Raw genomic sequence first — 13,437 nt, 5'->3', positions numbered from 1 at the left:
AAACTTTTTGTTTCAAACAATACTACATTAACTATAAACATGTGAAATTTCTAAAAATCATAGTACAAATGGAAAATAATTTTTAAGGACATACAAGAATCTTTGAAGGAGTCTCTTGCTCGCTGGTATTGGGCCAAGGATAAGGGGCAGGGTGTTGGCGGGAAGTTCTGCCCATTTTCCTCTGCTTGTAGAGATCTATTTTTAGAAACACTGGAAAATTTAAAGTTCTAATCCATTTTGTCACCTTATCCCAGATGTAGAACACTGAAAAAAAATTTAAATACAGTTTGATTTATGTAACATATGATGGTATAATGATATTACAATAATTATAATAACTTATATAAACTCTAGGTTATGATTTCCAACCTATTTTAATGCATCTGTCAATTTTGTTGAAATAGTCATAGAATTGAAAACTTCAGACTTAATGGGTTAAATCTGCTGGGTTGAAATTATTAAAACTGGACTTTCTTTTAAGTGTGTCAGACACTGACCTGGGTCCTAGGAAAACAACAGTGAACACAACAGATGTAACCTCTGACCCCATGGAGGTGACCTTCTGGTGAGGGATAAGGACAGGGAAAATGGCCACCTGTGGTTATTATGAGGAAGGAAAGGTAAATAAGAAGTAAGAGGCGGGGCTTGGCCTGAAAGGCATAGGAACATTTTAAGCAGAGACCTGGAGGGTGATGGGAGGATTCCACGGGAGAGAAGAGCCTGTGCAAAGGTCCTGGGTCAGCTGGAAGAGTGTGAAGAAAGCCCAGTGTGGTGAGAGTGAGAGGGTGGGTCAACCCAGAGTTTGCCCTTGAGAGTATATAACCTAAAACCTGTTTACCAAGGCCATCATCAAATTCTGAGTTCTTGGTATGTGAGCAGAGTCTAATGTGACTAAGAGATACTGTTAGATGTCCTACTGTGGTAGGGCAGAATGATGCTCACAGAGAAATCTACATCCTGACCTGCCAAGCCTGTGAATGTTAGGTTAAACAGTACAGTGAACAGAACAGATGTAACCTCTGACCCCATGGAGGTGACCTTCTGGTGAAGGACAAGGACGGGGGATTAAGGCTGCTAATTAGTTGACTTTCATTAGGGAAATCATCTCGAATTCTCCAGGTGGACTGGACACAGTCTCAAGGATCTTAATAATGTGGAAACTGGAGGCAAGAGAAATTTGAAGCTGCTGTGCTGCTGGCTTGGCAGATGGAGGGGACCACGTGGCAAGGAAATGGGCAGGTTTGAGTCTGGAGAGGACCAGGAAACAGGTTGTTCTCAAACCTTCAGCTCCGATGAACCTTGATTTTAGCCCCAGAGACCTATGGGTGGACTTCTGACCTAAGGAACTGTGAGATAAGTCGGTGTGTGTTTTAACCCACTAAGTTTGTGGTGACTTGTTCCAGAAGCAATAGAAAATTAACATACTGCCCAGCTCCACAACTCATGGCATAGATTGCTGTTACACCAGGTCACTTGGTCATAAAGCCTCTGGTACTTTCCTTGCTGTTGGCATGGAGAGTACCTTTGCAAATTACACCCTCGAGGTGGTTGACCTATGATCATTCCTCAGTAGATATTTTCTGAGGGCCTTCCATATTCCTGACCCTGCTTGGATGAGCTCATGGGTAAAAGCGGCAAGACGTCTGTTCTCAAGGAGCCTCAGTCTAGAAGCCTCACAACCCAACCCACCCAGAGGGCCCGCAAGGGTGGGAGTTCATGTCTGCATGCGAAACCCAGCAGTGGAGCACAGCAAGGCAGTTGTGACTGGCAGAAACTTTTCCCTGAAAAAGAAGTCTTAACTCCTGAGAGGAAAACTAGAGCTTAGTCCAACTTGTTTATACTTACTTTGAGAAATGACCAAAAGGTAGTAGTGGCCAGGGAGTAGTGGCAGGGTGAGGACATTTAATAACCCACTGGTCCTTGGAGAACAAAGCACAGTCTCTTCCTCTGGAAGAGGGACAGTACTTCTCTCAGTGGGCTCCTGGAAAGTCAATGTGTGTGTGGTGGGGAGTTTATAAGGCCAGTGGACCTTCGGTGACAAGACAGGCTGCCTGCCCTTGGTAACCTGATCATGTGGAGACTGACCACTGGACTCCCAGCCAGAACTCATCAGTGCCAGTGTCACCACTGCCAGATGCACCTTTGAGCAGGACTCACTGTGGAATTTGTCTGCTGTGTCAATCATGTTCCTCAGCCAGCTTTGTGCATGAGGATGGGGTGACCATATCATTTATCTTCCAACCTGCAACATTTTTGAATGAAAGAAAAGGTGCCGGGTGAGCACTGAGCTTTCAGACCGAGGGCTGTCCAGGGGAAACCTGGGTATCAGTCCAGCTAAGGCCTGGAAGTAGTGACCATTTCATCTGACAGTCTGATGACCAAAAATGGCTCAGTAAAGTGTGGATTTTATGCAGAAGTGCCCAGGATTCCCAGAAAGAGAAGGATTGGCCCAGGTACCCTTCTTTACAAGCCTGTCCATAGCATAGAGAGCTTTATCATATTGTGGTCTCAAAGAGGTATTTTTTTCCCATACCCCTGACTATAATTTATTTTATTTATTTATATTTTATATTCATTTATATTTATTTTTTACACCCAAATTATTGCTTCTTATGTTTGAGGCTTCACAAAAGCATTCTTAAAGGAGCTGCTCTCTTGCTTACTTTATTTCAAATGACCAAGTTCTGTTTGTTATAAACACATTAGCCTAAAAGTACCTTGGTCAGTTTTAATTAATATGGGTGCCTATAGAGATTGGTATTAAAATATTTTAAATTGAAATACATTTAAGTTGATTTAAAGGAGAGTCACATTCAAATGGGATTTGACGCCATACTTATAAGTCCTAGATGTTATAAACTTTAAAATGCTCAGGAAAACTGGGTTAAATTTTTTTTTTTGACAAAGGAATAGCAAAGAAGTTAGAGTTTGAATGAAATCGAGATGAATAAAATTATTTAAAAATATTTAATACAATGATTTTAAATGTTTGTATAAATTAAGTTTGTATAAATTGTCAATTGACTGTTTTCATTCATAGAAGTATAGTGTACAAGTTGGCAAAAAAAACTTTTTTGGGATTTTTTTCCCCCCATTTCATTCATCTAGGCATACATTTGTGGCATTAAGTAGAGTATGAAAGATGAGTAGTGATAAGAGATAGGGAAACGAGGCTGGGTGGAACTCTGGTTCCTCAGATTCCTTTGAGAAATGACTGAATTTCCTTCGAGAAAGGACCCAGATGGCACACTGGGTGTCCAGGTTTACTTCCAGGATCTGAGAGATCACCAAAGGGCAGAAAGCAGATGATATCTGGCAGATGACCTCAAGGGGAAGGAACCGCAGTCTGGAGCCCTTGGTGCCTAGGGAAGAGAGGGAGATGGCTGGCTCTTGGATGTTCCCCCTCCCCAGTCATCCTGTGAGGCAGGGGCTGGGGACAAGGAGTGGGTCTGGAGGCCAGGACAACAGTCGATACCATCCACCTCAGCAGAGTAGAAACTGCTGTCATTTAACATCCTAGCCACAAAAGCCTACAGCAGTTTTTTTTTGGGGGGGGGTGGGGGGGGTGGGGGTGGGGGTTGATGTGTAGGTTTTATAAAGGTTAAATTTAATTACAGAGCACAAAAAGAATGAATTCCTTTAGAGGTAGGAAAGGCCAACCCATGACACTGAAAAAACAACAAAGCAAAGCCACTCAACACACCCCCCCCATCCCACACCCCTGCCCAATACTAGGGCCTCTCTTGTGGGTGATGGCACTGGGAGAATAAAGCCTCCTTCTGGCATTTGAGGGTTGGTGCATAGCCTGATGACCTGCTGCTTGCAGGGAATCCCTGGAGTCTACAGGCCCCACCCATGACTCCCTTTCAGAATTCCTGTTTGGGGTGAGACCTAGTCAGAAATGGAGCTTTGTGTTCCAACAGCCAAACAAATAAGGACTATCAGGCATACGATGAGACCTAGCAGCATACTTGCAGTGTGGCCAGAGAAACCAATGGAAAAGCTCAAAGAAACAGTCCACGATCACAGAACTTCAGGAGAATTTTCAAAATGCTCAGAATTTAGAGAATATGTTGAATGCACAAAAGTAGTAGGATTTTTCATGTAAAGACTCAATCAGAACAAAGGAGCTTTTATAGTTTATAAATATGACTGATGAAGTTTAAGTTTTCACTGGAAATATTAGAAAATAAAGCTGAAAAATATCAAAGCCACAGAGGGGTGGACAGTGAGACATAAAGTAGGTTACCCCAGGAGGTTCAACACCTAGCTAATTAACAGAGGTTCCAGAAAAAGGACAGAGAAAATGTAATGCCTGACATGATTCATGCACACTAACAGGTGTTTCCTAGAAATTAATGTCCTTGGCCTGCAGTGTGAAATATGTGAATAAAGGCTCACCACTGTAAAGCTGTCCAGGACACCTGGGGTAAAGTGGAAAAGTTGCCCTCAAAGGAATGCCAAGCAGCAGAAATTTCACTGGCCACACTGGATGCCAGAATAGAATCATCAGGGTTCTGGAGAAGTGTCTTCCTCCATGTTGGCTACACCCAAACTCTCAACCCGGTGGTGGAGCAGAATAAAGGGTCAGAGCTGGGAGTGCAGCTCAGTGGAAGAACACTTGCCTAGCTAGCATGTACAAGGCTCTGGATTCCATCCCCAGCTCTGCCTCCCCCCCCCAAAAAAAAGACTTGGTTTACTTATCATATACTATTAAGATGATATTTAAAACAAACAAGAGGAAAACATGGGATCCCAGGTCAAAGCAGATTACTCCTGGATAGCAGGGAAGGTGCTTTAGCTTCATTTTATATAGCAGACCTTGAAGGCCAATCTGTCTTAGGTCATAACAGAAGGTTCCAAGACTCTGAGAGGGTTAAGATGAAGTCTCAATTTAATACAAGGTGTGATTGGGAGCAGAAAGAAGATAGAGCTTGAGTAAAAGCAAACAATGTAGGAAAAAAGAAAAGCAATGAGAAACGCCAAGAAAAGTAGAAGTCATGGTCCAAAGGTGAAGGACACCAAGCAGTTGATAGGATGTTGAGGTCAGGGTGTGCAATACTGGCCTTAGATGGAAAGAGGATAATCTGGATAATTTGGTTCAACACTGAATAATACTTAACTGGGTATGTAAAAGTAGATGATTGTGGTTGGAAGGTACAAATAGTGATAGCTCTCATGGTGTGTAAAAGGGGAGCTGACAGATGGTAGGACTTGGAGAAACCAAGAGGAAAGTATAGAGGAAAGGGTCAAAATGCTGATAGTTTTGACGTCCCAACTGGGGAGTGGTGTTTTTTGTTAAATGTTGAAGGGCTAAAGAACATGAAGTGAAGGAAATGTATTTTCTTTTTCGCCTCCAAATTTAAAAATATACATTTTTTTGGAACGACTTAAAATTGTAAGTAAATAAAATGGTATCCTGAGGTTAAAAAAAAAATGTTGAAGAGAAGATAGAAGTTTAAGTATTTAAAAATTAGAGTAGCAAATAGAATTGAGTGTATGAAAGTTCTTCCATTCTCATTTTGTGGGGCAAACTGTTATTGCCTAAAACTGATAAATCAAGAAATAAACATAATCTAGAGTTAAAAAGAATTAAGCCCAGAATAAAAAATGAGATTCACCTAGAGAGTAGAGCTTCAGATAATGAGTTTGGAATCTGTTGCTTTCCACCAAAACTTCTTTATTTTTTATTTCTTATAATTGATGTTTATTACTTTACCAGATATTAAATACTGAGTCTGAAGATGGGTTTCATATGAGAGATTACCAACAGTAATGCCATCTTCTAATTTTTCAGGTCATAATTTAGATGAACTAAGGTGCTGTGTTTCAGATTATGCAATAATAGTGTCCTTGTTCTAATGAAGTGATATTTCACATTTCCTGGGACAAAGTTGCATAGCTAGAGGCAGAATCTTTAATCCTTGAGGAAATGAATTACTGCCAAAGACAATAAAGCAAAGTCCTTTGACTTTTTAAAAGTGCCCCAGTGTTTAGAACTAATGATTGAAGTAGGTGGGCAAAAATAATTCAGCTCTCCTTGGGAGAGGATTTGAATATATGAACAGAAGGCTGGCTTACTTGAAGATTTTGAAATAACACTGTTAATAGCATGGTGTGATGGGTCCTGAACCTTTGTGCCAAGACTTCTAATCGAGATCCCAAATACTTGAATTCATATCATACCTATCACTTACTGTCATATGGGTATAGTTAGACTTTGGTGCATTTTATTTTCTAGATTTATTTCTTACCTTTAAAGATGACATTGTGTTTTTGCAAATTCTGAGTCTTTTTCTTTTATGTGGATTTCCTATATGTTGAAATCCCTAGGCACTTTTTATTTCAGCACAGCTTTAGTAGGGGTGATGGTCCCTTAGCTGTATTGAAAGCAACCTGGAAAGTGATCTTTCCTATTCCTTTTGGTGTCTGAAATGATCTTCGTTCAAACCCAGATGTTAGCCCTTCATTTTTATAAATTTTATTTTGTGACCTGGTATGGGAATGGACTTGTTCGTTGCTATTTTGTTAACTTCCACCACTTCCCTACAAAGGTGTGACTCACATCCCTTGGGCCTGTTGCTCTGAATGTAGAGCTGGTACTAGCTCTGACTTCCTCCCTCTGCTCTGGAAGGGTCAGTAATGAGTGTGGCTGCCTAAGAGAATGTTCTGAACAGGATGGTCCCAGGAGAGTTGCCGGGCATCCTGGTGGTACCCAGAGAGCACCTGGTTCTCACAGTGAACTACCTGGGCAGCCTGGGGCCCAGCACTTGGCATCAAAGGGTACTGGATGGAGAGGGAAGAAAGCTGGGATTTGAGCTGATATGGCATTTTGGCATGGGCTGAGAGTCCCTTTCTGGTGGGCTGTCCCTTCTGTACCTGCACTCTGCTGGCTCAGGAGGTAAGCTATGCTGAACAGCTTAGACCAGCACCCAGGTCCTAAATGACTTAGATTAGCAAGTGAGTAGTTTGTTCCCTGGTGTCATTGTTTAGACACAGCTCTATTTTTTGCTTATTTTCTTGTTCCTGCCAAATATAGCTTTAGCTAATGGACAGTGACCTCCTGCATTTAAGGCTGGTTCAAAGCACAATTAAGAGCCCTTGTTTATTTTCTGAGCCAGAAAGGGCAGCTTTGGGGATTAAGGCCCTACCACTTGCTGAGCGTGGTTGGGGTTACCATGTTCTTCCATCATGTTGTGGCCTCGCTTTCCTATGACTCAGATTCTACCTGGTCAGTGCAGTGGTCCCTTGGCAAGGGTTGCATCAGAGCAGGGTGCCCTCTGCCGTCCACATCCACTCTTCCTCCTACGACCACCAGGGGATTTGCCAAAGGCGGTGAAGCACCTGTCCTCCTGCACCCCGGGTAGACTGCATGAAGGTGGGATGAGGATGTGTCTGGACTTTGACAGCTAACATCATTCCCCATAGATACATTGCCCTATTTTGTAGAGTTGTCTTTTTGAATTTGTTGTCTCTATCCCCCAAACCGCCCTGATGCTTCCTTCTGTATCCTGTACTTTCGTCTGCAGGAGCCTCCACATGTAAAATGGGAGGACCTGTCTGCAAGAGCTTGGCACTGGTACATGGGAACTCTTCTCACTACAGCCCCTGAATCCAGCCTGTGCATTCGAGTTAGATGCCTGTGCTGCTCCATACATACATGTTGGCCTTCAGGGTAGAGGGAACATGTTGAGGGTTAGAGGTACCAAGGAGAAAAGGGCCAGAGGAAGCCCTGAAGGACTCTCCCTTGAAGCAGCTTTTGAACCTCCACAGCTCGGGAAGCCTTGGATCCCTTGTTCCTCGCAGGGCACCAGAAGGAGAGATAGTGGAAGCCTGGGGCTCTGCTGTTCACCCTCTGACCCTTCTCCCCTGGGCCAGAGTTCTGCCCACCAGGCTGCCCATCCCCACCCCAGGCTTGTCATGCCACTGTGTCCCACTTCTCTGTTTCTTCTAGTGCTTTCCCCTACATCCTTTGCTGTGCTGTGCTCCTCACCTGGCCACCTGCAGCTCTGCTGTCATCTCTTGGTGACACTCTTCCTCCCAGGCAGGTGTTAGTGGGGCAGCACTCTGTTATGTCCTCTACCTCCCTGTGGTTTAGTGTCCTATATATGGATTCAAGGTCTCCAGACCAAGAGTTTGAGGGGTGGATGCCATTCCTTATTCAACTTGAGGGCTCTTGGTGAGTGTTTGTTGAATGAGTAAGTGAATGAATGAGCAAATGGGGTGAATGGAAATAACCAGCCTCCTGCCTGCCTTAGGTAGCTTAGGAGCCTCCTTGGGTGTGGGAAAGAAGAGGAAGTTGCTAGAGAAGACACAGTAAAAACATTGGGCCTCCTGGGCTGCTTTTTTATAGCGTCCTTCTGGCAGTTGGTTACCTTTACCCCTGTAGTTGCAGTAATGCTGATTCTTCCTTCCCTCAACTTGTCAGGGTTTAGTTTTAAATCTGTCAATATACGGAAGAGTTCTTGTTTCAGGGTTTCATTGGTATAAATTGTGCCCTCTCAACTGGTTGTGAACTCCTTAAAATCCTGAGATTTGTTTCCTAGCTAGGAAGCATTCTAAAGGAATGGAGACATTGCCCCAGGTAATTTTGTCCACATCTGCCAAGTAGCTATGAGATCATATGGGCAGAGTGATGAACCTCCCACCAGACCTCCGTTTCTCCCTCTGTAAAATCAGGGCTTGCAGAGTCAATGTGCCATCCCCTTGCTTACCCCGTTCTGATCTGGCACAGGTTCCATCCCCACAAGTGCCATTGACCAAACTTGCAGGGTCAGGAGCAACATGAGTGGGATAGATGTGGGGTGGACCTCAGCAGACCTTGGCAGCCCATCCTTGTTTCTGCCTTCTAGTGAGAAGTTTTTAGCACCAAAGTCACTGACTGGTCTCTTAAGTTTCTGCTTCATTTCTGTACCTTGATGTGTATTCTTTCATTCTTTCAAAAAGGGATGGCTTAGAGGTGGAGGCTGGGATGTGGGAGGAAGGGCAACCCTGGGTCTCCTCACTGAGCCTCCTTAGGCAGGATGCACCCCCACCGGCAGCCGGGTTTCCAAGTGTACTTGCCTCCTGCTGCACCAGCTGCATTGTATCAGTTTAAAGAAAAACAAAAACAAACAAACAAAAAAAATCAAGTCCTTTATTGGGTTTGGATTGTGTTTTGTTTTCCTTTTGCACCTGAGTTTGTGGGCCTCTTGAAGGCCAGGAGTGGCTTGCTTTCTGTTCTGAGAGTTTGTTGTTTGTACATTTCTGTTCCCAGCTCTTTCCCAGATCCAGCCTTATTTACAGAACTTTCAGTCCTTGGTTTTTCTTCCTATTTATTCTCCTAGTTGTTCCATTAGTCTGGCAGACCCCAAAGATTATAAACCAATGGTGAGTGAAGAACCTTCTGGCTGTGAAATAGTAAAGTTTTAAGGATTGTGGGTTTCAATTGAGGGCCCTCTTAATAGGAACACAGATGAGCAAGAGAAGGAATATCTCTCCTCCTGGCATTCCCCAATTCATCCCTAATCCTTTGTGGGAGAACTGATGGTGGTGGAGGAGCTCCTATGGGAAGACGAGAGTGCAATAAGTTACTTAGGAGGACAAAACATCAAGTTTGCACCTTAAATAAATGCAGTTTCTATTTGTTAATCACACCCCAGGAGAGCTGGGGAAGGGAAAAAAAAAATTGAAAGAGGCTGAGGCTGCAAAAGAGTAATTTAATTGAGTTGTATCTTATGCAAAGTCAATAGATAAACTAAAGGTCTAGAGTCTAGTCACAGTCTAGTACTTTACTGTTGAAAAGTACTTCAGGAATACGCAGGGTCAGGATTGACATGTCATTGCTTATTAAATGGGTTGCTGGTGTGGGTTGTTCTGTCGAGTTGCCTATGCCATCCTTGGCTCAGGTGCAGAGGTCATATTCTTGAAAAGTATCCTAAACACCAGAATCATACCTGGCAGGAGTTGCTGACACTGTGACAGACAGTCTTATTTCCCCTTTGTTTTGAGACCCCTCTTCCTTTGCCTTACTGTGTCATGTGTATTTGTGCTGTGTGAACCAGGACTGAGAATTCTCTCTGGCTGAGAATTCACGGAGCCCCTGACAAAGAATAATCCCAATAGCTCTGCCTTCTGACATGTTGAATTATTAAATGTGTATTCAATTGAGGTCCTCAAATTCTGTTTCATCACCAGGTTGCTGGTGGGAGCACCTCGGGCAGAAGCCCTCCCGCTGCAGAGGGCCAACAGGACTGGAGGCCTGTACAGCTGTGACATCACCTCCCGAGGACCTTGCACGCGGATTGAATTTGATAACGATGGTGGGTTCTTCTGCCCTCACTTGGTATTCATTTGGCCACCCCAGCCTGCACCCTACTTGCTCTTTTCATGAGGAAGGAAAGGAGAGGATGCAAGCATTTATTCTTGCAGAGAGGACCTCTGGTCCTGACTTTTTTATTTGCCCTGAAAATATTTACTTTCTGGCTCACACTGGGATGAGGCATTTTTGCTGTGTCCTCTAATCCTGGTTCCTTAACTCTTACCATGTGTTGCCATTGCCACCTAGTGCTATATTGAAGTTCTGCAGGAGGCTGTTGGAACGCTAAATTTATAACAGTGAAGAAAATTCATTGTGTATGTCTTGTACCCAAACAGCCAAAAGTTATCACTTGTTGTTGAAAATATTTGGGAGAAAGACTTTTAAATTTTTTATTTTTTTATGGTGCTGGAAACCTAACCCAGGGCCTCACATATACCAGGTAAGCATTCTGCCAGTAAGCTACATCCTCAGCCCTGAAAAAGATTATTTTAAATATCAGACCACTCTCAGGGCTGACTAACATGGATAAAATATGTCCTACACTCTCATAGACTTGTTTTTGAGGATTCTGGGTGTCTAGAAGCTGCCATCATGTAGACCATGTTAACATTTAATTTAACTGGTTGAGCAGAGCCATTAATGTACTGAGATGCTCCTGCCAAACCTAATTTAATGTGCTCATTCTAAATGAATATATAGATTCATGCTTATGTTCTCTTCTTTATCTTATAGGAATAGCATTTGGTGTTTTATTTTACTGATTAAAAAATAGATCCTAATAATAGAAAAACTTGTAAAATACATAGACATATAAAGCAAAAAATCAAGATATACTGGTAACCTCAGTATTTAGTATACTCTTTAATATTTTGGCACTTTTCTTTCTGTCTATGTAAAGGTGTCTAGTTTTTATACTTTTTGTAATGATGTAGGATTAAAGGTTGTGCCTGTCTTGCTTCTCATTGAAAGAGACAGAAATCTGGATATAGGGTCATAACATGTGGGTTTGAGTTGATGCTGAAATGACCACATGGTGGTATTTGTGCTTTTTCTTTTTTCTGGCTAAAAAAGTACCTCTCTCTCTTCTTGGTACTTGTGAAAGATTTCACTTGTCAAATGTGAGTGAATCTGGTGCCTTATCTTTGTCTCTAGTAAAGAAAAGGATAATTCATGCTATTTTGTAAAAATGAGGAGTACATAGAGAAGCACCAACTTTTTGTTAGTTTGAATGGAACAGGACTTTGGAGTCTGGAGTTTACATTATTGCTTTTAGGGCTACTCCTTAGCCATGCAATTTTCAAAACCTTTCTATATGCAGGGCCTTGGGTTTCAAGGGAGGGCAAAGGGAATTGTTGGGTAACATGGGCCATCATATAGAGAGATGTCTTTTATGTATAAAATTTTTATTTTTATTATTATTTTTTTTGCAGTGTGGGGGATCAAAGTACAAGCCTATGCATTACCAGGCTTGTACTTTGCCACTGAGCTATGCCCCTATCTATAGAAGCTTATGATACATTCTTACCAATAACAATTTCTCTGTTTTCTTGAGATGAAAAATCATTTTTCTGTATTGACTAAATTTAATGAGTAGCTAGACTTGGAGTTAAGGCAATTTGGAAACGGTTTCTTGTATTTTTGTTCATCTGTTATTTTATAATCTGAGTCTATATAACCTGTCTTGCTTCCCACAGCTGACCCTACCTCAGAAAGCAAGGAAGATCAATGGATGGGGGTCACTGTCCAGAGTCAAGGTCCAGGGGGCAAAGTGGTGGTAAGTGCCAAGAAATAGTTAATTCCAGTGTTGTAATGCCTGCTATGTGATAGCGCTGGGCTTACAGCAGTGGAAAACACAGGCAGAGCCCCTACCTCTGGAGATGCACATTATAGCAAACTTCCTACATTATAGCAGGAAGTGATTTCAAGAAGAAACCAACCATCATTTTCCCTGTGCTTCCTGATGCGCTTTGATCAAAGTCATACAAACTTTCAGATTCAAAGAACTTATCAATGAACCTTTACTAAGTATTCCTAAAACTCTAGATGGTCATAAACAAAAAGCAAAACAAAACTAGACGTGGTTTCTGTCGTAGGAATATTCTAGTTTTTATAGATAAGTTATAAAAAATGTGGGAATGATCTTGAAAAGTAATATCAGGTAATTTTAAACTCTTGTTTATTCTGAATGTGTTATTCAGTTTTTTGTTGCTGTGACCAAAATATTTGACAAGAACAAGGAGGAAGTTCCTTAGAGGAGGAAGTTTATTTTGGCTCATGATTTCAGAGGTTCAGTCCATAATTGGCTGACTCCATTGCTTTGGGTCCCAGATGAGGCAGAACATCATGAGAGAAGTATGTGGCAGAAAGAAGCTGCTCAGCTCATGGTGGTGGGAAGCTGAGAGAGAAGTGGAGGAGCCACGGACAAAATATATAACCCCCAAGGAATGCCCCCAGTGACCCACATCCTCTAGTTACATTCCATGTGCCTATAGTAACCACCGAGCAATTCGTTCAAATCATTAATCCGTGAAATGGAGTGATCCATTAATTAGATGCAGCTCTCATAATCCAGTCATTTCATCTCCTGCATTAATATAGGAGCTTTTGGAGGACATCTTATTTCCCAGCCATTAACATTGAACTTCTTCCAATAGAAGTTGTAGCAAAGAAAAGAGAGTCTGTTAGATGGATTATGCTAGGTGGCCTTGGAACTGCTTCCACATTAGGATATGAAGATCTTTTTGTCTTACTTTCAAAATCTGATTGCTATAGCAAAATTTATACAGAAAATGAGAAAAATTAACATTTTAATGAACACTGAATTTTTATAGTTAAGGCGTGAATTATGGGAAATTGTCTTGGGTATTGTAAAATATTTTTCAGATACCCAGATTATGTTATGTAGAATACCCTGTAGAGATTATAGAGATTATTTCATCTCTTCTGGTAAGATAATTCTCTCTGCCTTTTTAAAATAGTCATACTCCCAGAAATAATCTCAGAATGCAGAGTGTAAATTAGGACTTATTAGAAGGAAATAGTGTAGGTAAAAAGAAAATATCTTTGTTTTAGCTGTGTTTGCTTGATTCTTTTGAAAACAAGTCCATGATTTCTTTCTTCCAGAATGTAATTATTTT

At 41.9% G+C, this 13,437-nt stretch overlaps 1 protein-coding gene across 2 annotated transcripts in view; it reads left to right on the top strand.

Annotated features, from left to right (window-relative positions):
* Nucleotides 1-13,437, top strand: part of Itga6 (integrin subunit alpha 6) — a 78,866-nt gene that overhangs the window by 23,624 nt on the left and 41,805 nt on the right. For both annotated transcript variants that reach the window (XM_027946071.2, XM_027946072.3), the window contains exons 2-3: nucleotides 10,177-10,301; nucleotides 11,995-12,074. In XM_027946071.2, coding sequence (XP_027801872.2) covers nucleotides 10,177-10,301; nucleotides 11,995-12,074 — 205 coding nt within the window. The remainder of the gene's footprint in view (nucleotides 1-10,176; nucleotides 10,302-11,994; nucleotides 12,075-13,437) is intronic.

The sequence above is a fragment of the Marmota flaviventris genome, chromosome 11 (genome assembly GCF_047511675.1).
Source record: "Marmota flaviventris isolate mMarFla1 chromosome 11, mMarFla1.hap1, whole genome shotgun sequence".
NCBI lineage: Eukaryota > Metazoa > Chordata > Mammalia > Rodentia > Sciuridae > Marmota > Marmota flaviventris.
The sequence above is the reverse complement of the archived record's forward strand: the minus strand, read 5'-3'. Positions and strand labels throughout refer to the sequence as shown.